The sequence below is a fragment of the Tiliqua scincoides genome, chromosome 2 (assembly GCF_035046505.1).
Source record: "Tiliqua scincoides isolate rTilSci1 chromosome 2, rTilSci1.hap2, whole genome shotgun sequence".
Taxonomy (NCBI): Eukaryota; Metazoa; Chordata; class Lepidosauria; order Squamata; family Scincidae; genus Tiliqua; species Tiliqua scincoides.
Window position 1 is genome coordinate 207,358,422 of NC_089822.1, and position 26,130 is coordinate 207,384,551.

General features: G+C 44.4%; 1 protein-coding gene across 2 annotated transcripts; it reads right to left on the bottom strand.

The window, feature by feature from the left end:
- Positions 1–8,277: 8,277 nt before the first annotated feature.
- RRP9 (ribosomal RNA processing 9, U3 small nucleolar RNA binding protein) lies at positions 8,278–25,582 on the bottom strand. 2 transcript variants are annotated; one of them, XM_066616110.1, is made up of 15 exons: positions 25,434–25,582; positions 22,669–22,751; positions 20,914–21,020; positions 19,759–19,826; positions 18,806–18,847; positions 18,097–18,223; positions 16,201–16,325; positions 15,200–15,292; positions 13,868–13,968; positions 12,906–13,040; positions 12,475–12,537; positions 12,230–12,375; positions 10,826–10,905; positions 9,323–9,396; positions 8,278–8,462 (listed from the first exon to the last, which is right to left on the bottom strand). In XM_066616110.1, exons 1-15 carry the CDS (start codon positions 25,539–25,541, stop codon positions 8,357–8,359), a joined length of 1,458 nt encoding a protein of 485 aa, XP_066472207.1. In that variant the 5' UTR covers positions 25,542–25,582; the 3' UTR covers positions 8,278–8,356. The 2 variants fall into 2 exon arrangements, with proteins under 2 accessions (XP_066472207.1, XP_066472206.1); XM_066616109.1 differs by having other exon boundaries at positions 12,218–12,375.
- Positions 25,583–26,130: the final 548 nt, after the last annotated feature.

Genomic DNA, 26,130 nt, shown 5'->3' on the forward strand with positions numbered 1-26,130 from the left:
AGTGGCCCATGAAGCTTCCTTTGCTGTAAGAAGGCAGATTTGAACAAGATGGATTCTTTATCTGATCACTGGCACAACATTACAATGTTCTAAAATGCTTCCTCTTCCTTTTGCTCACACTGAAAAAGGAATGGCAAGGCTGGTGTACTGTTAACCCTCCCCCCAAACCTTTCCTTAACACATAATACAGTATTCTTCTGGGACAGAATGAGTGTCATAGGATAGGCAGCAAAGATGAATGGAGGGAGATGACTTATAATGCAATCCTTTGCATGTCTATTCAGACGAAAGCCCCATTGAGTTCAGTGGGCCTTCCTATCGGGAAAGTGTGTATAGGACTGCAGGCATAGCTATATAAAAAGATCAAATGCAAAGAGATCTGTTGCCAACATACATCTATAGAATCCATTTCTCTGCACTAATTGGGATTCATTTTTTTAATCTATGGAAAAGATGAGGGCCTCATTTTACAAGCAGGAAGATGAATTCATCCCTGTCCTAAGGCAGCTGAGCAGCCAAACTGTTCAGTGGTGGGAGTACAGGGGACAGATCATGCCTACAACTGGATAGAATTTCGAGACAGGGAAGAGAATGGCCTTCCTCCTAGTCAAGAAAGGTGCTTCTGCTGCTTGCCCTTTATACTGTAGTAGTCGATTACTGTCATTCTAGATATTCTAGACTGGCATTCTTTGCAGAAGACCTCTGTCTCTTTGCCCTCTTAAACCAAGAGCAAGGGGGCAGAGAGTTCTCTACCAGGCAACGTACTGTAAATGCCAAAGGACATCCGGATCTAAAACAAGAGGCAGAGCTATCAAGGAAACTTCACAATCAATCTGGGCCAGAGGAAGATCTAGCACGGAGTTGAACCCACTTCTCTAAAGACTCTGGAACCTTGGTGTGCATGTAGCTGCTCACAACTGCCTACAATGGCTGCTGTTTACTGTTTAATTGTCCCTGGCCAGCTAGGTGGATTATGAATATCACTATGGACAGTTGTTTTAAAAGCCTGACACATACAGAGGTGTGTGTATAAATGGGCTGTGTTGCCTACCTACTTATCCAGCCTGTGAGAAGTATGGCCCTGCTTCATATTATACCCGCACTTCAAGTGTGTGGGGTCCTGTTACACCCTCATGTTTACTATCATCTCAGATCTTCCTGTAACTATACGCAGGGCCTAGAAGTTCAGCTACAACACCCAGAAGAGGTGTGATCCAAGTCACCACTGGAAAAAATACTTCCTTTCTGTAAGGGACAGAAGGTTTCTTTCTGGAATTTTCCACCTACTGCTATTTTTGCTACTTGGAGATGGATCAGTTAAATCTTCAGCATCTTTGCCAGCAACTTGCTCATGGTACTCTGTTCCATGGAAGGGCCCTCTGCTTGGAAACAACGAAAAGATGTAGTAAAGCTCCATAGTCCAGAGCTGTGTGTAACAAATGGTACTGGAGGACTTCAGTGCCAACTTTCTAAGCAAGGAGGTTATACAGTGAATATTTCAGTGCAAAGTCATTTTGCAAGTTGCCAGCCAATCTCCTATTCTCCAATATAAGCTACTACAGCAAACTGTACAGGCGATAGGCAGACCATGACATATTGCTACTCTAAAGCACTAAATCCATGTAGTGTGGTTCAAGATGCAGGTATAGAATGGGGGACACCTGGTTTGGCAGCACAACACACAAGAGGAATCCTGGATTTGCAATGAATCACAAGGTGAATATAATTCAGCAGTGTGATGCAGCTGCAAAGAAGGCCAACAGTTTGGGCCCGTACAAGTAGAACTGTAGCTTTCAAGTCATGAGAAATAGTGGTTCCACTTCACTCCTCATTGGTCAGACCTCACCTGGAATACTGTGTTCCATTCCGGGCACCACACATTAGAAAGATGCAGCCAAACTGGAGCAGGTTCAGAGAAGAGCAATGAGAATGGAGGACAAGCCCTACAAGGAAAGGTTGAAAGAACTTGGTATAGAAAGAACCTGGAGATAGCTGAGAGGGGATATGACAGTGCTCTTCAAATACTTGAAGGGCTGTCATGTGGAAGGAGGAACAGATTTGTTCTCAACTGCTTCTGAGAGTAGAACTAGATCAAATGGGTTCAAACAGTGAAAGCAGTCTGGCAGTGGAACCAATTACAGACGGAGGTGGTGGATGCTCCCTCACTTTAAGCAGAAGCTGAACAGGGCACCTGCTGGAGATGCTCTAGAAGGATTTCTTGCTCCAGGTCCCTTCCATAATTCTATGATTGAAGCCTAAGTTTCGCTGCCATCAAAGGAAGAGCTTGAAGTTATTCCAAACTGTCAGGCTAAAGCAAAAACTTCAATGTAACAGGCACTAGGAGGGGAAAAAATGAATCTATAGGGCCTTGAGCCGAGTCAAAGACAAAAAGAGGAACTCCCTCAGATAATTATTTTCAATAAGTACATCCCAATTGTGAAGGAAACAAGGGATGATTTGACTACTCCTACAAAAAAAAAAAGGACCTGTCTTATCTGTTCAGAAGAACCAACACAATAAAATGTTAAATATTCTACAACATGAAGTGTCAGCATGAAGTCCTACATGTGCATTTGACCCTAGGAAAAGGTAACGAGGAAAGAAGAAAAGGGAGGGGGTTCCTTCTAATGCAGGCTCCAGCTTTTTGAAGAACATTGTTCAGATTGACTTAGGGAAGCCCCTTGTCCTGCGGGGATGGGAAGTGGTGATATTGTTCCCCTAAGGGCCAAGAAGTTCATTATTGGAGAAATACACCAGCTTCCTGCATCACTGCAAGCAAGCCTCAGTAACGCCCTTGCTTTATGAAGGGCCAGGCCTGACATAAAAGTGTCAAGATGACAGCATGAGGCCTGGAGGTTGGAATCCTTAAGAGGGCAGGGCCCCCTATCACTGCCCAACATCACCAACCTGCAAGGCAAACTATGGTTCCTTCCTTTTGCTTCTCTACAATGTTTAAAGAAGCCCAGAGGATTTTTGAATACCATAGTGCTCGTTCCTGTAGAAATAGAGACTCTTGATGCCCATTTTCTTTTGCTGGACGAGTGAGAAGTTCTATTGGAGAACAACGCAGAAGGGAAACTATTTTAATCAAGCCGTTTCAAATCTTGTGCTGTCTTTGTTATACACCTCAGTTTAACTCCAACGCTCGACAATCACTTGAGCAGAACCTTTGTGAATGGTTTTAAACTCTTATTTCCTGGCAGCTGAGGAAAAACAAAATCTTGTACTTAACTCTCTCACAGAAACAGGGGCATCATGATTACTATTACAGCACCATTCCAATATCAAACTTGTTCAGAAAAAAGGCAAAGCACATGGAGGGAGGAAAAGAATACATCAAGGCCTTAGTTATGTATCCTAACAGAAGCTAAAACAAGATGTCAGAAGCACAATGTTACTTATCTAAAGCAATTCAGTTATGTAACAAAACCTCTACAGCATTATTTAATATTATATGGCATCTAAGTGGAGTATAAACCATGAAGCATGGTGGACAATTTTTTCTGTGTACAAGGCAGGTCTCATGTCTGCCTCTGAATGAACAATTCTCCCTACAAGTTTTGGGGGAGAAGGTGGAGCTACCTCAGAATCCTAGGAAGACCAACATTTCAAAAAACAGGTACTTTGCTTTTTGGGGGGGAGGGGGAGTCCCAGTTCATGGTTGTGAAATTATTAAGGTTGCAACAACTGCCTCAATGGCTGCGCTACAAGTTCCAGCCTCTAAAAGTACGTGGCACACCTGAGCGTTCTGCTGGGAACCATCAACAGAACAGCAGTTACGGTATTCAAACTTGTGAAGACACTGAAACAAGGTCCTGGGTATCTAAACGGTGTTTACCAATATTTCCTATGTAATCATGTTAAGTGTTTGAACCTGGCAACATATTATGATGAGTTGCAGTAGCAGTTTCGGGTTTTATTTAGGCAAGATTTAATGAATACCTTTAAAAATGTTGTACCAGTGCCATTTTATTTTTTGCAGTAGAGCTATGAGCATGTCTGTACTAGATTTCTACCACAAGTTAATGATGACTTGAGGCACCTACAGTATCACTTGAATCTGCCTCACCTGTGTCATCTGTATCAGCAACATATGGGTCTGTGGTAGGTGCCACACTCCATGACACTGTGTATTGTAGCAGGCTGAAGACAGGCACTGTGTTCCCTACCCTATGAAAAGGTATTAAGGCTACCCATCTCTCTCTCTCTCTCTTTCTCACTCACACACACACACACACACACACACACCCCTTTTTAACTCAATAGGAGACAGTGGCACTGGCAGGATTTCTTCTAGAGTAGGGGTTCTCAACCAGTGAGACACTTGGCAGTGTTAGGTGGTTCACATGGTACCTACTGCCTAGTAGCAAGAGCTAATTGGAAGCTACAGGAGCTTCCAATTCATGTAAAAAAGCCCTCCCACCCAGAGCCTCTTACCATAGTTGGAAGCTCCTGAACCTGGAAGTAACTGGCGATGATATCATCACTAGTTACTTCCAAGGAGAGCATTCAGAGCAAGTGATATGGTAGAGCAGCAGCATTGAGAAAGACGGTTCTAGAGGAGAATTTTGCTGCCCCAGTTCTGCATCACAGAATTCCTATGATTAGTAATAAACACACAACAGAAGCAGGGAAAATGAAGTTGTGCAATTCGGTAAAAAGGAAAAGCAATTAGCCCACAACTCCGCAAATGCAGCTACTGTACTTAGATATACACCACCACCCAATTACAAAATGGATATCAGAAACGTAATTTTTTTAAAGGGGAATGGGAACTAGAAAAAGTACATCCAGACACCATTAGGGACTGTCTACTGTAAGTTACCCTTCTGTAACCCTAGCAGAGAATGTGACGTAATTTCGGTTTGGTACTCAAATTATCACTATCAACACTTAAGGCACTGCCACAGAGGTACAGCAAAACAGTTTAAAAAGTCACATCAAGAATGTTAAGCCCCCCTCCAATAATTATTTAAAAAAATTTAGAAGGATTGCACTTGAACTTGCAAATATGAAGAGTTTAGATTGGGTATGAAAACAGCCCATCTGGGACCATTAGTGCCCATTGGCTCCAAAGCTGCCCTTCTGTGAGTCAATACAAAAAAATCTGCCTCTAGATCAATTGTAGCAAACTAAACCACAGCCCAACCTAAGTGGATTAAAACTTGTAGTGTAGCTGTGTCCTATGGCATCAGCTCTGGAAATAAGGCGACTGTCTTCCTTTCCCAACCTCAGTGATGGTACCCAGTATGTATATTTTCTTCTGCCAGCATTGTGACACACACTTTGGGAATCTCCGGTCTATAGTATGAAGAATCCCATAATATGCCCACAAGAATTATCCTTTCATCTCCCCCCACACCCAACTATAGCCCACTAACCCACTGGTCTTCACCAAATGAAGTGGCAGCAACAGCATTGCCAGCAAATATCTTTTTTAAAAGTTCATTGGGTCTGGAAACTGAAAAGCTTGAAGAGTACTGTGCCAAGCAATCCTGGCAAAAAGGAATAGCTTGTCACAAATCTTTCTCCAAGGTCCAAACAGGGCATGGGTCAGCTAGTGCATTCTGGGATATTATTGTTTGGTATGATGCACAGGTAAGAATGAACATCAAGGCAGAGAACATAAGTACTACCACATTAACAGAACATTACGAAAGCATTTACAGGCAAGGGAACAACATTCCCCATTTGCCATGAAATGCTTTATTGCAAAATACGCACACACACCCCAGAAAGCAAGTGGTACACATTTACTCCTGTGCCATTTATTACATTTTTATCCCACCCTTCATCCAAGGAGTTCTAAGTATTACTCATGGTTGTCCCACATTCCTGCTCACAGGAAGCCAAAAGATAAGGTTCAGAAACAGTGACAGACCCATGGTCACCTAGGATGCATTATGACTGTAGAAATCTGAATCTTAGTCTTTGCAGTCCAAACCAAACACTCAGGGCCAATACTAGGGCTACTGAGAATCTCCAAGGCCACAACTGGACCCTTCTGATGGAGCAACTATCTCAGCCAAGAATCATTCCACTAAAGCCTCCACCTTCTCCATCCCATCTAGCAGGAGCTTCTACTGGGGTCTCCCTGGTAGAACTCCCATGTGTTAATGGAAGGCCACACCAGTAGGAGAGAGCAACGAAGCACAGACTGTTTTGCACTCCTTTTACCCCATTAATGCTAGAAACAGATGCAGAACACCCAGCAAGGCAAGCCACACTGTGAACCTTAGAGGAGCCTCTGCACATAGGAAAGGACCTCCAGTGTGGCTTGCAAAGGGCCCTTTCAAACTTCAAACTGTTTCTTCACGTTCTATTCAGAGGGCAAGTAAAGGAATGATATCTGGAAGCACATTTCTAACAAAGCTATAATCTTATTCACATTTTCCTGGGCATAGGGCCCCAGCTTCCGAGTAGATCTGCATAGGATTAGGCAGCAAGTTCTTAAGATGGCCCACGTTACTCCTGATATTTAAAAAAAATGTACATTTACCATCCAGTTTCTTTTCCAACACCTGCCCATAAGTTTTGCCACTGCCAAAATAAACACTAGCAAGCCAGAAGTATTCTGGAGTACCTCCAGAATAAACACTAGCTAGCAGAAAACAATGCTTTATGACCCAACGACAGAAGAGGTAGTTTGTATTCCTTTTTTAAGTTTTATCAAGTATTTACAGAATATGGGAAAAGCAGACAGAGCGGTGGGGGACAGGGAAAGAGACAGACAGTAGTGCTGCTGCTACACACAATAATGGCTGAAAAAAAGAGAATGTGAATTTTATTTGAACTAATGATAAAGTGTTATTGTGATACATATTGTTTTAAAACAAGTAGATTTTTGTGAAGAAATTTGTGATTTTTTTGTAATTTATGTAAATAAAATGTTTTTTTTATTAGTGAAGGCTTGGGTAACCAGAGTGTCTCATTGAAGGTCTGCACTGCAGGGCTATGGGACCCAGGAAGCTCACTAGTTAGTAAAGTCAAGATTAAAGGAAAGCTCCAGATTTGACCGAGCAGGCCTCAAATGCCATAGAAGTGGCCTGTATGTTTATTTTTCCCTTCAGAGTCAAACTCCGTGACCACAGCATGCCACAGACTCACTGTCCTGGCACCTGGGAATTTTTGCTCAGTACTCCTGCTTGCACCACTGTGTTTGAGTGAGCTAAAGTTTACTTCATCCACAAGGAAGTGGCTCTGCCCAACCACACACAGGCTACTAAGTTTTGAACATCCAGGCAAACACAGCCACAACATGCCTTCCACAAGGTGTCTTGCCATGGCAGGAGGTGTGGTATGAAGGTTAAGCTGCTGCCTTGCCCGAAGAAGCTAAGTGGAAATAACCCTGACTGTTCTTTGGAAGAGAGACAGACACAGCTGATAAGCCGTAGGGAGAGTATGGACCCATGACATGTCACTGCTGTTCACTGAGCCATGAGAGGGCAAAGGAGTCAATGTGATAAGCCAGGAGGTGAAGGAGTGTAGAGGTCAGCTGCCAAGAATGAACAACACCTGGCTGATTTGTAGCTTCTCCTGCTGGAAGCTCAGAAGGCATGTGTCAGCAAAAAGAATGATGTCCACACCGTGGTCATCCTTACACCATGAGGGAAGACATCTGGAAATGACAAGTTCTATGAGTTTCTCATAGAACATTAATTGTAAAAACTCCATTTGTAAAAGAAAATAGAGTTTAGCAATTGGCAGGCTATGTAAGCTGCCTTGGGTCAGTACACTCTCACTCACTGAGAGTCAGTGACAAAGGCAGTATTAAAATCTGCTATAATAGATATGGGTTGGTGTCCCTGGGGAAGACTGACAGCAAGCGAGCTTTCACAGCTTTCAACAGAGATGCCCTGAATGCAGCCAAGCTCCATGCTTTGGCCTGATGTGACCAAAAATATCTCCACCTCTCACTTCCCTCTTTCTCCTCAGCAGGTGAACAGAAAGAGAAGAGATAAATTCGAGGGAGTCACAATTGTGAATTAATGAGCAAAGCCAGCAGACAACTGCAGACCACTACAGAGATATCGGTCACAAGCACGCCCCTTTCTTTCTTTCTAATGTAAAAGGAAGCAAGGATGTCTGGTTAAACTCTTGGCTGAAGCTACAGGAGCAGAGCTGAGTGAAAGTTTAAGGCAACAGATGTTCACTCTCGGGTGATGAGAAGGAGAGGCCTGCTTCCAGGCAGTTCTCACCTTACCTTGAACAACCTGGTAAGTTCTGCTCTCACACACCGTTGGAGAATTCTGAAAGGATAAGAAATGGCCACTACCATTTCACTAACATAAAAGGCAGTTTTAATGTACAGATTAATCCAAGCACATCCAACAAAGCCAGTGTCAGAAAGAGAATGTTAGGAGCCTTCCGCAGGTATCTGTGTGTCACCTGCATTTGCCTTCTTGAGCGGGATAATGCAGATGCTATTCTTGGCCTCTTTGATCCTCCACCAGCGACCCAACCTGCAACACAACACCAGCAAATACATTACCTGCTCTTGAAACAAACTCTTCACATGTGTTAAATGCTTCAACCCCTTCATAAAACATTTCACTTTATGCTTCATAAAACATTTCATTCGTGCCCTCCTTTCAAGATGTGGGCTCCGGTGTATTGCTAGTCAAATGCAACAGTGGACTTGCAACAGGCTGCAGAGACAGGCCGACAAAACTGGTGTTAGATCACTAGCCCTGGGACCTATTATTCCCATGGGTTCCCAGCAACCTTGGCAAAAGCTGAAGTGAGGTTGCTCTTGTTTTCTTACCCAGTCTCATGATATTCCTAAGAAGGAATATCTTAAGATTCCTCCTTCAACCCAGCCTTAGATTCAACTGCAGTCTTGCTACTGTTTCAGTGCAAGCTTTAAAAAGCTTTCTTCTCATGACCAGACAAGTAGAGAGCTCTTTGCACACCTTCCCTCTATATACTGACTGAACATGTGCTAGGGAAAGCAGGTTCTTGCCTACTGGCTCTGCTCCCAACCCCCCTTCCCATCCACTGGCTCCATCCCATACCTTGAGAGATATGAGAAGGGCTTCTACATGTGCACAGTTGTATACCTGTAGAAGCTCCATGTGTACCTCCTGCTGAACATGTGGAGGACAGGGTCACCAGATGGGATCTCTCTCCCGCATTCATGCTGCACTCAGACACCATGTTGAAAGGAAGCGCTAAGGAAGTTATTTTTTCCCCTCCCAATAAATTTAGCTTTAAAGATGGTAGATGGTATACATACACCTTAAGATGACAGGCCGGCATTTTATGCCAATGTCTCCAGAAATCATGTACAGAAAAGTAGTCAAACAGAGACATGGCTCAATACCTGTGTTCTTGTCCAATTCCAGCCACGAGAAAGTGTCCAGCATTTGAGAATTGCAAAGTATTAACAAAGCCAACCTGAGGGAAAGAGAAAACACACCTCAAGCCTAGTATAAGAAATTGGATAGCCCAGTGTTTCTCAAACTGAGTCGGGACCTACTAAGTGGGTCCCCATTCATTTCAATATTTTATTTTTAATATATTAGACTTGATGCTCCCATGGTTTGCGACTGCAATTGGGGAAATGTTACAGACCTGTACTTTTAGCAAGCTACTATGTATATTCTTTTAACAATGATAGTAAGTGGGACTTACTCCTGGGTAAGAGTGGGTAGGATAGCAGCCTGGATTGTTAAAGCTCTTCCTGCTTCATGATGTCACTTCTAGTCATGGCATCCCTTCTGGTGGGTCCTGACAGATTCTCATTCTAAAAAGTGGGTCCTAGTGCTAAATGTGTGGGATAGGCAGTTACCTTCTGAGACACAACTGACTCTGGGGTTTGTAGACTTTCTTTTGATAATTTTAGGCTGCAGGTGCCTGACGACAACAGCATTGTGCATGAAAAACAAATCAGAGTTCATCTTGCCCCAGTTCATAGCATAGAGGTGAACCAGCCACATGCCTGATTTCTGGAACTTTTGCAGGAGTGCACCACACATGCTGAACATCTGCAAACTGTTATAACATCATCTGTAACGGCACTTCTCTCACACACTCCAGGTTCACCCACCCCGTTTCCCCCCTTGAGCTGTATAAGCCAATACTTCTCTCTTCAGGATGGCTAAGCTACCAATTTTCTAGATCTCCCTACAGCTGCAAACACGGACCCATCTTCAGACCACCCCTTCTTCTGAAAATCTGATCTGACAGCCCTATTCTTGAAGCTCCTGGGTAAGGGTAGTATTAAGAAAAAGGCACTATCAATTTTGCAACAGCAAGGTGCCACTTTACTGTGCAGTTCTGAACTGCTGGGCGTTTTAAAAAAGAAGCAGAGCAAAATGAGTATATTTTCCATGTCAGCGTAAACAGACATTAGGCCTCTCAACAGGGACCCTAGAGGAGGTGGGGCTCTATTCTGCACCTTCCTTAACTAGCAGTTAATCTAGCTGTTACAAATTGCTTTGAAACACTTGGGTGGACGCCAATATGTCTATGACGCCTCTTTCAGAGTATCTTACATACATTATCTCCTTACATTGACAGTATAAGGTGCACTGAGTAGTTCTCTCCCACAATGCACAGAGCAGTTAATCCCATATTATAGAGATAATTACACTCATATTGCAAAGGGGGAGGGAGGGAGGGAGGAGGGCCAAGACTAAGACTGTGGTGTGCACAAGGTCACCTACAGAAGGATTTAAACCAGAGGAACTTCTTAGCTGCAGCAACACCACACTAGCATAGTTTTTGTCCTTCATTTCTTGGTTTTAGGCTTTTACTATGTAACTTGACCGACAAGAAGAGAATCCTCACTAAGAGTGACATCCCACCCAAGCCCTTTGCTCACCAGGGGAATATTAAAGAGTGGCTCCAGTCTCCGGAATCCTTCTCCACACTTCCATAACCTCACACTGGCACTGTGGGAACCTGCAAAGAACAAAGTACGCCAGAGCCTGCTTTCATACTCAGAGGTGATGAAGAGAAGTTCTCTTCCTAGATCAGATTAGATGGCAAGTCTGGAGCCAAAACTTGCCTTTTCCAATTTGTCACCCAACAAACTTGAGCCAACCGAGTACTTTTTAAAAAACTTATTTCTGAACTATGGTAATTTCTGGTTTAGTGTAACACCTTAGTCCCTGCTCTTGGCATGCAACACCTCTTCTGTAGGCTAATTCCATTACTAGCCTAGCCATACAGCAGGCTGATGTGGCTTGTATCAGTGGAGGGTATGGAGTGCCCTTCATCCCGAGTCTGCTGCTGCCTCAACTCCAGCCTGCCACAGAAGTGAGCCACATTGATCTGCTTCCCCATTAATAAAAGCAAGTAGAAAAGATATCATCTACTTCCTTACCATGATCCAGCACATGGTTTAGTCTTTTGTGGAGTCCTTTAAATAAAAGGCCCAAATCTTGCGCTTCTTGGCTTGCAAAAACAGTGTTGGAGCACAGTAAAGGATGGGTTTTTTTGGCACACTGTGGCAGAGGTGGAGTCAGGGCAGCATTGTGTTGGGCAGCATCCCTGGACTTGCCATCTCTGGCTATTGCCTTGATTATAACAGCACCAAGAGTCTATTTGAAGCCAGGCTCTGTAAAACGTTCTCACACAGACATCTTATTCATGCACTATTGGTCTATAAGACTGATCATGCTGACAAGCTAACAAGAACAAATATATTACACTAGATACTCTGTCCTGTCTTAGCAACAAAGCAAATCTGTGCCTTTCCAGCAACAGGCTTCAAGTCCACCCAATTGATCTGGAAGGGGAAGTTTTTAGTAAAAACAAAAAACCTTGCTATAAATAGATGTCTATTCAATATAGACAATGTTACAGATGGACACAATTCTATAAAGCCAAACGTTTCCCCAAGGTACCAGTTGTGTCCTCTAACATCACAGGCTGAAACACAAGAGCACCTGATTAGTGCCACCAACAATGGGAGAGGCTCAATAATGGGAGAGACTTTTAACAAAAATACCCACCCCAACCTCAAAGGTCCCAGCATAGCTTACAAAGCCACTTTCACCTTAACAAGAGTCTTGAAACATGTTAGTTACGCAGTCTCCAAATGAGCATCTGTTAGGTAGGCCTTCCAGAGGAAGACTGAAACAGAAAGTGGCTTTAAATCAAGCCCTTGACATGGACAGTACATCTCTAGCTTCTAATCACAGGCCTTAAGCAAAAAGCGACTCCTTGCTTTGGCCTCAGAGCAACAAGAAAAGCAATGCTAGACTCTCACAGCATGGGGTACCTGTGGCTACAACATCACTGTTCAGCAAAGCAGCAACTGCAGAGATCCAATATGGCTGTTCCAGGCCCTGTGTGCCACAGAGACCATGGGCTTGCTTCACTGTGGCTAGTGGTTTCTTTTTTGAGAGTCCCCAAAGAGCTACTGACCTTAAAGAGGAAGAAAAACTGTTACACCACAAGCAAGAGGCACTGGATAAGACAACGATAAGTGGTCAAATGAAAAGACTTTGGCGGGGGGTGCCTTACCCATCATCTGCACCAGACACCATATGCTCCTCATTGATTAGTTGGATACAGTCAATGGAACCTCTGAATACAAAGGGAGGAGAATAAGTCAGCGTTTCTAAGCGCCATGCTTCCATCTATTAAGAAAGCAGTTAATTTCAGGTGTTTTGCTAACTCTCGAAAGATCTGAGTAAGAGGGCCTTTTGGATTCCACATTTCTAGCACAGAGGTTCTAAAAATAATCTGAGCCCTTAAATCAGGGGGCCTGATGCCCAATAATTGCTTTCTACAAGCCACTAGTAGATGTATTTAATGTGAGAGGACTGCACAGTTGCAGCAAAAGCTGTGGTAGGGCCTGTTTAGTTGCTGTGGGTTCCATTGAAAGCACAGGCCACCCCCCCCCCCATGTTCACCCCAGGGGAAACCCCTGGAGAGAAAATTCTGCTACTTACTGGTGCCCATAGAACACAAGCTGGGATTCCTCAGCAATCTTCCAGACTCGGACAGTGCCGTCCCTCCCCCCTGATGTGACACAGCACTCTCGGCTCAGACTGTCCAATCCTGTAATCACATCTTGATGGCCAAATCTAAAGAAGGGGAATGCATGGGCTTCAGTAGTGGACTACAGGTGCTGGAGTGCCCAGCAGTCTCTTCTGGAAATATTTCACAAACCCGCACAGTTTAGAGCTTGCCAGCTACAACACCCTCGATGATTAACAAGACACCAAAGAAAACGTGTTTTATATAGCAGTATAGAAAAGCTTGATGTTGTGGATTCTCTTTAATAGATCTATAAAAGGAGACTATTGGTAGGAGTAATCTTATCCATCATTAATTTGATACACTATTCCCTCTAAGCAGTGTGGCCATGCAGCTCAAATCGGAGCCCTGCACAGCTTCTTTGATGGTGCTCCAAAACTCAGCAATGATATCACCAAGCAATCTGGAGGTGCCACCACATAGCTCTATTAGGGCTCCATGCAGTCCCCATGGAAATTACAAGGAACTCTGCCTACAGAGAGTCTCCACACATCTCCTACATGGAGCTTCTGCTGTGTGCTTGATCTACATATTATTAATGCTGGTATTTATATATCACCTTTCTGGCCATTGAACTGCTCCTTGGTTTACATGGGCAGGCTCTCTCAAACCCCCCCCCCCCTGAGGTTTATACAATGAACAAAGAAGTTTAGTGACACAAACTTATTCTGACAACTCTAAGCATACTTTCAATGAGCATGACAGAAGTTAAGAGGAAAAAAACATGTCAACCCCTCAGTGAGGCCAACTCCAGATGAGCTCATTGTGAACTACAGAACTGTGCAGAACATTTACAGTTCAGATACACACAACATACATTCCTCGGTTTACTGCCGTATTCTATAAGCAGGTAGAGAAAAGATATGAGCCTTACAAAGTTTCCACATAGGCATTCTCTGCCACATCCCAGACTTTGACCGAACGATCGTGTGAGGCACTATACAGCTGGTGGGTACCCTTCCGGAAAGAAAGCCCCTGAATGGGAGAAAAACAAGGGGATTAGGAAGGAGGCAGAACCAGACAGATTTTAGATGGTGTTCTCAGTCATATCCATTTAAATCTGTCTTCCAAATCTTTCCCACATGCTCTTCAGAGCAAACAGAGCACTCCAATATTACTGAGTGAGCCATCAGAGCAACAGGGAAAAGCTAACGGTGGTAATTAGAGGTTATATACCCCTTTAGCAATGCCAAGCTACTGGACTAAATGCAAAACAGAAGAGCACCAATAAAGATAGATTTATTATGCTACGTAGCATAATAAGTGCTTTACAGTTCTTGCTGCTATTCAACCCTGACTTTGACCCAGGAGACAGTTTACTACCACACCCATTTTGTAATTCCTCATTCTGGTTTTTAAAAATCCGCAGTCCAAGGTAGGGGAATGCTTTCATTAGGACCAACTAAAGAGTCACAAGGCATCCAAACAGCAAACTTTAAAATCCTATAGAATTCTTCATCCAAACCAGATAGAAAGCAAATGTGGGGGGGGGGGGGGAGTGTGAGAATATGTTGTAGGTTCATCAGTAATCTGTACTTTATCAAAAGATGTAGTTCAGAAGGTTTTCCTGCAGACCTTACTCAGCCTCAGAAGAGTGAGAGACTCACCCACCCCTTTCCAAACCATTTTATAGGATTCAAAGTTTACTGTTTTGATACCTGGTTACCTTTTATTATGACTGGATTGCCTTTTTATTAGTACCAACCAAGAAGTCAGTCAATATTACCCTACCCTGGACTGTGAGACTTCATTCAAAATGAGCCAACACAGCCACCTACTACTTTCCAGGACACAAGTCTCAAATTCTTTTGCGAAAGTACTTCCCTGCATAGGCAGTCACTTGCCATATGTAAAGTACATTTATTATTCTTTTCCTCTAAAAGAGCTTAAGGCAGTCCACTACAGCCATCATAAAAACAAAGTATTAAAGATCCATACCACTGTGTAAAATCAGTGCAGCTAGCAATACTACTTATGCTGTTGGTCAAACAACATTCAGGTAAAGATTCGATTACAGGAGGCTGATTTAGGATTTCAAGATATTTTTACAAAACCTGCTTTCCAGATTTATGTTAAATGCTTCGATCACTACAGACTACAGCATCAAACCTGCCTATAAATATATTGAAGGCTTTGCAGCAAAAGCCTGTGTGTGCACCTGATCTAGAACAGCATTCTTTCCCCAACACCAAGCTGCGGAACTCACCGACACAGCATCACGATGACCTGTGAACTTATACAAGTGCTTGCAGTTTGCAGCTTCCCAGATCATAATCAATTTGTTCCGATCTCCTGTAGCCTAGAGGAGAGGCAAGGCATTCTTGTAAGCACCCTCATCCCTTCAGTAGCATTGTATATGCTAGACCAGTGGTTCTCAAACTGTGGGTCGGGACCCACTTGGTGAGTCGCGAACCAATTTCAGGTGGGTCCCCATTCATTTCAGTATTTTATTTTTAATTTATTAGACTTGATGCTCCCATGGTGCATGACTGCATTTGAGGAGTTATTACAGATCTATACTTTTAATAGGCTACTCTGCATATGCTTTTAACAATGATGGTCAATGGGGCCTACTCCTGGGTATGTGTGGGTAGGACTGCAGCCTAGGATTGTTAAAATTTCCTTGCTCAATGATGTCACTTCCTTCCACGATACTACTTCTGGTGGGTCCTGACAGATTCTGTTTCTAAGAAGTGGGTCCCGGTGTGAAACGTGTGAGAACCACTGTGCTAGACATTTTGGGCACTAAGAGTGCCCACAGACAACCAACCTATCAAAGGCAATTTACAGACTAATGTATCAGCTCTTTCTTCTCTTAACCTAGCTCTTTAGATCAGGCAGCTAAAGATTCCCAGCTACTCAACTCCTACATCCAGGACTGTAGGAGTTCCTCTTTCTGTACTATACAATAGAATGACGCATTCACCATTCCTGTGAAAGGGCAAATGTAACTACAGAACAGGATTGATTAAGCTACACATACCAACCTGTAACCCAAAAGTTGATCAGTATTTGCCCAAGAGAGACACCCTCAACCTAGCCAACAGCCCATCCAGATGGACTGAAAGAGTTGGCAGATGAGATGGAAATATTACATATGTTTTTGGCAATGGAATACCAAAACTATGAAGACTGAGAAAGAAGAACCCCTCCAGCTCTACTAGAGTGGGTTTGCTTCCCCAGAATGGGAGATAGGGCTGTTCTTACCAAGTATTTCCCATCCGATGAGATAGCCATTGAAAGGATGTGTGCTGTGTGGCCAGTGTGACTATCCTCCATCCCCTTCTTCGTTCCATGGATCACGTGCAGTTTCCTTTTCCTCTCTACATCCCCTGCAGGTACAAGGTTCCATTTACTATCTCCAAGTTAGCTGGACAAGGCCAAATGTATTTATTTCTAAAGTGCTTTAACAACAACTTGGAAGCCTTCCCCTGTGTCACTTAACCCAGGGTCTATGAAACAGAATTGTGGCAGCAGCAGTCACTGAGGGGGAAAATGAAGTGGCACGTTTTCCAGCTTTTAAAATGAGATCGGTTAATGACACAGAGATACATCAGAGAGCCCATATAGCAATAACAAGTAAAAATGTAAAAGAGCCATTCATTAACGTGTGTGGGACAGTGAATGGATGGATGACAAATGTGTGTTTCATACAGAATGCATCGGTTCATAGCTGACAAAAAAAAATTCAGAGTACTTTAAATGCAGTTGTAAATAAACTTTGTGCATAGCCAAATGATTTTAAGACCTAATGCAAGAGCATTTAAAACTGCATTTTTGCTTCAAGAATGGGCTCAGAAATTATTTTGTTTTAATATTAATGAGCAACTGAAGTTAGTTTAAGCTTGGTAGAAAGTGAATATTTAGAAAATATAGTATAGTGCATTAGGGAAAATTTATTGTATATTATATAAATAAATGGATAAGTCAATAAGAGGTAGAAACAGATGAGTAGGAGATATAGTATGATTAATCTGTAATGGTATAAGGTATTTAGCACTCCTAAATGTATGTTATATATTTGTAAGTTTGTGTGTGTTAATTAAAAAATAATTTTTTTAAAAAAATGATACTAAAGAATAGCTACATAAGCCCTCTGAGATAGTTGTATTGGCAGGTAAACTATTTACAATGCCAATTTTGCAGATATTGCAGCACAAGTAGAACCGTCTAAGTTAAGCTTGACTATTAATAAAAATCATTCAGCATGAGGGCTGAAATATATCTGTATATCTGACATGGTGCCGAGCACCAGAAAATAAATTTACATATATGAGACAGAAGGGGGAATGGATTTTGAAAAGAAAAATTAATTTTGGGAGCATTAATTTTTTGAAGGTGGAGTAATCAGTATTTTGGGGAAAAAAATTTTAAAGAAATTGTTTGGATTGGGGAGAGAATTAATGTGATGGAGGGATAAAGAGCTGGGGAACAACTGAGTAATAAGCTGTAAGAAATCCAAGAAATAAGTTTGTAAAGAGAAAAAAATGCTTTCAATATGTGTTGGATAGGCAGGATGGATTGGCCAACAGTTTGATCAGTATATCTGGAACTCCTACACATACCTACAACCCTGAGCTCTCTTTTGGCCTTCTGGGGTAATTGTTGGTGGATGCATCTCTCAGCGGATGCATCTCTCTGCACAAGGGCCAGAACAGTCAGGCTTCCCCACCATACGCCAAGGGCAAGATCAAATCCTCCCGCACTCTAGATGTGGCCCCCAGGTGGGGGTTTGAAGACTCATGCTATTAAGAATAAGCTTGTCTATTAACAATACGATAGGAAATTATCAGAATGAAGCAATGAGAGAATAAATGGGAGGGGGAGAGTTACACTGCAAGAGAATAAAACAGATATGAAAGCCAATTATGACCAACTCTGGCAATATTTTGGTACCAATACTAAGACCAGCCCTTTTCTCTACAAAGAGAAAAAAAGCTTAGATCCATTGAGTATGTAGTTTCTCTGGATGTTGCTATGATGGGCAAGGCACATGCTTGCACTTTCTCACCCTCACACACCATCTGGCTTCCTCTTCTACACACTACCACCAACACCCGCATTCCATGGACACCAACTCCATTTGGAGAGAAAATGACTCACATTTGATGATGGAACAGTCTTTGGCTGCAGAGAAGATGTATTTATCATCCGGTGATATGACTAGGCAGGTGATGGGCTGCTGGTGACCTCGTAGTACCGTAATGTCAGCACTGTCTGGACGTTGTAGCTGTTCAAAGAGTACCAGTTAGATCAGCATTCTGGCCAGGTACAGAAGTGAAGGAGAACTCAACCGTTTATGAGCTTGCCAAATAACTGGATCCCCAAGCACCTGGTAACGTGAGGTATGACAGAGAGAGAGCATCCAAACCAAAGTACATTACTTGATTATATAAAGCCTGTGATGGAGAGAAGTCTGACCAACTTCCTTCTTGCTGGAAATGTCTGCTGTACTGCAAGTCATTTCACACCCTGTGACAAGATTTGCAACTCTGCTTTCCATTGTGTGATGCAATGAAGAGGTGGGAAAAGATATTCCTTTACACTTTTATTCCCCCCCCCCCCAATCTTGGGAAGATCACCTAATATGAGAATGCATGGGCCAATAGGAGAACAGAACTTTTACTAGCAGCAAAGACCAGGTTAAAAGGGACAAAGCAGAGGATCAAAAGAGACAATTTAAAAATAACCCCCCCCCCAAAAAAAAACCCTCAAGCAGCAGAGGGAAAGGCTCCAAGAGAGAACACACCTCTATTTCAAGAAATAGAACAGCTGCTCTCAAGCTAAGCAAGAAGACTGCTCATCAACTTACACTTTTGGCAATTTGTCGCTGTAATTTTCCTCTCTGTTCAAGCTATGGGAAAAGAATGAAATAATCAGACACACCAGAATGCACTTCTCCAAAAACCCAGTTTTAAGTATACATAAAAACAATATAGGCAGGGTGACCAGATGTCATAACTGAAAAAGAGGACAAGGTACCCCAAAATGTAGGACATCCAAATAAAATGTAAGACATTACAAACTAAAATTAAAAACAGTCACAGACTGATTTCACTGGGTTAAACACTATATTATAAAATTTGAACTATATTACATATAATTTATTAATTGCAAGAAGGTCATGCGCTGCCTGCAGGGGCCGACCACAGGGAAAAGGAGGACATTTCAGTTCTTTTCCAAGACACAAGACTAAAAAAAAAAAGAGGCCGTGTCCTGGAGAAAGAGGACATCTGGTCATCCTTAATATAGGATGCATACCAATGAGTAAATGTGCTGCTCAGAATAATTAAAATCTTAAGGCTTATTTTACATTAACACACACACACACACACACACACACACACACACACACCATGTGCCTAGTTCTTGTCATGAAGGAGAAATATCTTGGAAAATTATGATAGTAAAATAGTTCAAAGATTGAAACCTTGGAATGCCAATCCCTTTAAAAAAAAGGGGGGGTGGAGAGAAAGAGTCCATCCATTTCAGGTTGCACCACTCTGCATAAATTTACCAGCAGCTTGCAGTCCACTTTGTATCTGAAAGCCGAGTCTAGTTAGGCAAAAAAGTTGCCTCCTCTTTCTGCTATATGAAGACAGAGCCTATTGTGCAAGGTCAGTCACTGCAGCATGGGAGAGTTTCTGTTCTACTCTCTGGAGGAGGATGGAAATATTTACCCTTCACCTTTCTCTGCCCAATCCAGAAGTGGAAAGCGCAGACACATCTCCTTAGTCCAGCACCAATTCCAAGTAGCCTACTCACCACATCCTCCTTCAGTCGCCCAGCAACGAGGTCCTTTTCAAAGGTCTCTTCTTCAGCCTTTTCCTCTTCTGGTCAAAGAAGATAAAAAACATACAAACAGGTCAGGGCTTACTAGACTATAAGAAATATGAAAAGGGAAGGTGGGGATAACAAAGGATTTTGCTTTACTAAAGCATTTTCTATGTGGTGTTATTACATTTGCACCCCAACTTAAGGCAGCATCTGTGGAGTTTCCAAACTGTCTTCCCCCCCACTGACCTGTTTGAATTCAACAGACGTTCTTTAACTGTGGATAAGATCCACCTAGAGAAGATCTGGAAGCGCATTGACAAACTGTTCCTGCCAAGATGCTCTGTAGTTCCACTCTCCTCTCCCGCCCCACTCCCAGAAGATGCACTCCCTTCTTCAGACAAATGTTGTCTCTGGGGAGGGGAAGAGCAGCAGAGTGTACTGCCATAACCCCCAGACCATCTCTATGCATAAACATTCTCAATGGTCAGAGGACATCCAAATAGGGCTTTCTGCATCATGCCTCTTCAAATCATGCCACAACGTTCTAAGCAATGTGCAAGAACCAGAAATTCTAGCACAACCAGCAGCCACGGCACTGAGGGCCAGTTTTTACACCACCTCAAACATGTGGTTGCCACTTGAAATTCTGATGTGCTAATTGATAATGTAAAGCAAATGTGGTGAACCGAGTCACCACTGTTTTGATTGTGCTATATAACCACACTGGTTGCTGTAGGCAACCTCCAATTCAAAGCTCAGCTTTGCAACCTTTCAGCAGATCAGCCACCAGAAGTCAATTCTGTTCTCCAATATGCAAAACTTTTCACAGAGCATTTCCCTCAATCAATTAAGCTCCAAGAAATCAAGTAGTTGAGGTGTCAAGGTTAAACACAAGTCACTAGATCACCTGCTTTGTATGTTTGATAAAATTAATGCAATTAGTCTCTTCTTTCTACACAAATTTTAAGAACAAGTTCTCAAATGAGGAATTTTTACCCTTTTTCTGGTTCCTTCATTAAAAATAACCATTGAGATTTGGCAGTACATACACTTTCACCTATACCATTAACTATTAGTTTTTAGCCAAGTAATCAGCTCTAAAAAAATTTTTTTAACAATCCTCAGAAGAAGCCCATCTCTCACCTTGCAGCCGAAGCTGTTCCAAGTACAACTTGGCAAGCCTCAATTTCTTCTCTTGCGGCGTCTCCTCAATCTCTTCTTCTGCATCATTGTTCCTTTTTGTTGCTGGGCTATGAGAAGGTGATGTAAGGGAAAGAGACATTCTACATGGAAAGGTTTCATTTCTCCTCCAAAGAGACACACTTCATTTCTCATCCATCAAGACACACTCCTCAACCCCAAGGCTGATTAGAATGTTAAGCAAAATACATTTTGAACAGTATAGAAGTTGAATTCTGTGGCATCCTAAAAAACATATACCTGATATTTTCTGGTTAATAAGATGCTCAAGATGGCTTACAACAATACAATTCTATACATAAAATAACTAACTACAGTTGTGCACCGCTTAACGACAGGGATGCGGACAGGTATCCTTGCCATCAAGCAGGGCTTGACGCTATGCAAAGCCTCCAAAGGTGAGGGGAAGCTCCACTCCCCTCACCTCCAGAGGCTTTTCCAAGCCTCCCAGAGGCTCAGAATGCTGGACTCACATGAGAGACGCAACTTCCGGTTTCCTCTGGGGAACCAGAAATTTTGTCTCTTGTGCGATTGGGGCATTCTGAGCCTCACAGAGGCAGCACACGGATGCATGCTGTCTCTAGGAGGCTCTGAAAAGATATTCAATTAGGGACTTCTAAGCGAGATAAAAGGCTGAAACTGGGTTCAGGTTAATTACAAGAGAACATAGGAAAATATGACATTTTAATTTGGGGATCTTCATACCACAGGTTAACATTCCAGCTAACAATTTTCTTCTTCGAACTAGGCAAAAGTACTCGAAAAAGTTTTTTAAAAAGTTTCAAAAACATTTATGACCCACCAAAAATCAGCTCGCGACCCAGTTTGAGAAACACTGCTGTAGCTAGACTTCTCTAGTTACTGCCTCCCTCCTGGTCTCTTCTCAACTCTGCATCCTCCTTTGCCAGTTTGGGCTTCTTCTGAAGGATGCGCTCTTGCCCGCCACACAGCTGGTGTAGCATCATAGTTGAGACCAAGTCGTGAATCCAGACTTCCTTGGTTCCAATCTCACCTCTGCCATGAACTCTCACTAGACAGCCTTAGGCTTTCCACAGCCTAAGTCCCTCCAAATGGGGGGATATCACTACTTACAGTGCAATCCTGTGCAGATCTATTCAGAAGCAAGCTCCACTGTACTCAATGAGGCTTATGGCCAGTAACGGACCTCCAAGGCACCCCTTTTGAAGCTTCTGGTGCATGTTCAAGAGTTCTTCCAGTTTCCCAACAAAACCAGAAATACTCTTTAAGATCACACTAGAAGCCTCAGAAAGCTTTTTGCATGCTGCGGAGCACCATGCGGGACTTTGCCTGCCTGCAGAATGGCTTCAACAGACAGGGCAGTACAGCAACAGAGGGGGTACGGCAGGCACAGAGCCTGGGGCTTTTGCCCCACTGCTCTCCCTCCAGGCCCACCACTGCTTATGGTCTGGTGTTTCTAGAATTGCAGCATTACTCTCCTTACAGGGCTGTTGGAAGGACTTTGTGCACTCAGAAAGCACAATACAAATGCCAAACATCATCCTTCCCTTCCTCCTACAAATCTGGCCCTATTCACTTTTGACAAGGGTAACCATCATGGAAAACTCATAAAATGTCTTGTTTCTTATTTTATTTTTTCAAGGCTACATCAACATCCAAGATCACAGAACTTTCTTTTCAGGCCAGGGAGAATCCCAAAGGGGTCTGGCATGACCTTACCCCTCTGGTTCAGAGTCACTGGAGATCTCTTCATTCAGCTTAGAGCCAGCTTTCTGCCAAGTTTTCTCTTCTGCAACAGGGAGCTGAAAAATGAAAAAAAAATCCTTTCCGAATGGAGCTGCAAGTCTACTGAGGTGAAATACTACAGCACAATACTTTCCCCCAGGTATTGAGAAATGGGAGTGGTAAGTAGAAAAGATTGTAAATTATCTTTTTTACAGGGCAGGAGGTCTGGTCTAGAGGGTAGAGCCTCCATTTGCCTGAAGATTAACATCCACAAGGTCGCCAGTTCGAGGCCACCGGCACCGTGCGACCTTGAAGCAGCTGGCAAGCTGCAGCTGAGCTGTTCCATCTGCTCGGAGCGTGGGAGGATGGAGGCCAGAATGTTAAACCAGATCGGAGTGTAACACCTTGAATGTAGTGGTTCTTGAAAGAAAGAACCTACTTTCAATTTGTAAAAATCCCTGCGTGGATTTAATAAGCCTGCCTATGTAAACCGCCTTGAATAAAGTCTTGAATAAATACCAAGAAAGGCGGTATATAAATACTGTATATTATTATTATTATTATTATTATTATTATTATTAAATTAAGAATAAATGGAGAAACTTCATGGGATCAGTTCTGCCAAGCACAGAATCTCCAACAATTTACCAGAGTTTGGGAAAAACCTACAAGGGAAGAGCAGAAGTTCAATTTGGAGATTGTAACTTCTTCTGTGTAAGAACAGAATCCTTAGCATTGACCTAAAACAGCCACTAAGATCTTCAATACTAAAAGCCGAACACTTGATTCCTTAAGGTTGCAACCCAAAATAGACTAAGGCAGTGGTATTCAAACTGGGGCGTCGTGACCTCCCAGCCTGTGGGTCCTGGCCTCTGCCCCCTTAAGGGGCGGGGGCAGCCAGGAGGCAGCAGGGCGATCCTGGGGATTGCGCCGCTCAGGGGGGCTGTAGGGGCTTGGGTGCACTTGCCCAAGCCTCCTGCAGCCTCCCAGGGGTGTGGGGAGCCCTGTGCAGCCTTCGGCAGGGCTCCCCAAGTCAGGAAAAGTGAAAGCAGAGCAATCGCACCCCGCTCCACAAAACTGGAAGCAGAGCACGATTGCTCTGCTTTCCCTTCTGATGGGGCTGCAGGGACTGGGATGCACTCACCAGTCCCTGCAGCAGCCGTCCCTGTGTGCAGGGAGCCCTGTGCGAGCACCTGTAGGGCTCCCCAGGTCAGGGAAAGGGAGAGTGGGGTGATCGTGCTCCGCTTCCACTTTTGCGGAGACAGAGCAGATCGCTCCACGCTCCCTTTCCCTGACCTGGGGTGCCCTGCAGGCGCTCACGCAGGGCTCCCCGCACACAGGGACGGCTGCTGCAAGGACTGGTGAGTGCATCCCAGTCCCTGCAGCCCCTTGAGTGATGCGATCCTGGGGATCGCGTTGCTGCCTCCCCCCCCCCCCCCGCAAAGACTTACTGAGGGTTTCAAACTCCCGGAGAGTTTGAAAACTGCAAGACTAAGGGCTCAAACCTATCCAACCTTCCAGCACTGACACAGCCATGCCAATGGGGCATGTACTACATCCTGCAATGGGAGAGAGGCAGTCACAGTGGTCTACACAAGGTAAAGGAACATCTGTTCCCTTACCTCATAGCTGCATCAGTGCTGGAAAGCTGGCTAGGACTGGGCCCTGAGCCAGGGAATAAGGGTCCAGACCTATCCAACTTCCCAGTCCTGATACAACTACAAGGGGACAAGTGTTCCTTTACTTTGAGGTGGCCTTCATGACTCCCCCCCCTTCAGGATGCAGTGTGTGCCCCTTTAGCATGGCTGCATCAGTTATGGAAAGTTGTCAAATCAAACTTAGGGCCCAATCCTATCCTGTTTTCCAGTGCTGGAGCAGTTGTACCATTGGGGTGTGTGCTGCATCCAGTGGTGGAGGGGCAGTCACTGGGGCTCAGTGATGGCCTCAGAAGGCCAGATGCAATGAGATACAGGAAGCTGGACTAGATGGGCCTATGGCCTGATCCAGCAGGGCTGTTCTTATGATGCAGGTCACTTGTTGTCCTGAGGCATTTGATGGGCCACTGTGAGATACAGGAAGCTGGACTAGAAGGGCCAATGGTCTGATCCAGCAGGGCTCTTACAGGACCTTCTCATGGTATGGGGACATGTGTTCCCTTACCACGGGCTGCATCGTGACTACAACCAGAGCTGGCAAGTTGAATAGGATTGGGCCCTTAGTACATTGTATCTCACTCTCCAAAGAGCTCAGGATTGCTTGAGAAGAATAAGTGTGTGGGGAATACATTCCCCACACACCGATCCTCCTCACAGCAATCCTGTGAGGTAGGTCAGGCTGAAAAATGGTGACTGACTGACTCCAGGCCTTGGAACCCAGATCTCTCCAACTGGGAGAGCGCCAGCACCCCTCGACTCTGAGCGCTGGAGGACGTCTGACTCAACATGGGTTGCACATCCAGAGCTGCTCACGACTCCATGACGGTCTTGGAAGTGAACACACGATGGCTCCCTCATAAAATGGTTCCCCATAAGGAGTCCCCTCTAGACTCCATAGGGCTGCCTTCAATGGGGCAGGCAAAGTCTACCCTGCCTAGGGACCCATCTGAAATTGGTTCACGACCCACAGTTTGAGAAACCCTACAGAGTCTATAAGGATGCCTGAAGGAGTCTACCCTGCCTGGCTGCTGTGAAGCTCCAGCCCGGCCCCTGCACACTCCACGACCGCCCTGCAGAGCCTCCTCCCGGCCACGCTTCCCCCACCTGTCGCTTCTTGCGCACGGCAGCGGCAGCCGCCCCCGCCGCTGTGGCAGAGGCGCCGCGCTGCTTCCTGCGCTGCGGCTGCCTCCTCTGCATTCCCGCGGCCGCCATGCTGATGCTGGGACTCCAGCCGCACAGCTCACACGCGGCTCTCCAACTCCGGCTCCGCCCCCTCCGCGGCGCGCTCCCATTGGACGAGAACGTCTCGAAGCTTCCTCTTCCTAGAACCATCCTCCTTCCGTCCAATCAGGGACGCTCCTCACTTGTCAAGCGGGTTCGCTCCTATTGGTTCATAAAGTTGACTGGAAGCACCGCCTCCGTTCTCTCATTGACCTTCTGAGATGCTAATCAGGTTGCCCGGGCTGCGGCAAGCGGGCTTCCCTATTGGACAGCGGCGGTGTTCTCTTCCCCCTCCTTCTCCTTGGTGGGATGGCCGGGTGCCTGGCGCGCGCTGTCGCCGTAGAGTGGGTGGTGCCCAGGTGGGGGGGGGGAGCCTTAATAGGGGTGGACAGGCAGCAGGGCCCCTTTTCTGGGTCTTTGCAGAAGTGAGTGGCAGAGGAATGGGTGGAAGGCAGGGAGGCTCAGTGGTTAGCTGCAAGGGGCATGACTGAGACCTACAGGGCTGGATGCAGTGTAGAGGGGGTGCTCTTTTTCCTCTCACACAGAACCGGGGGCATCCACCACAGCTAAGTGTTGGGAG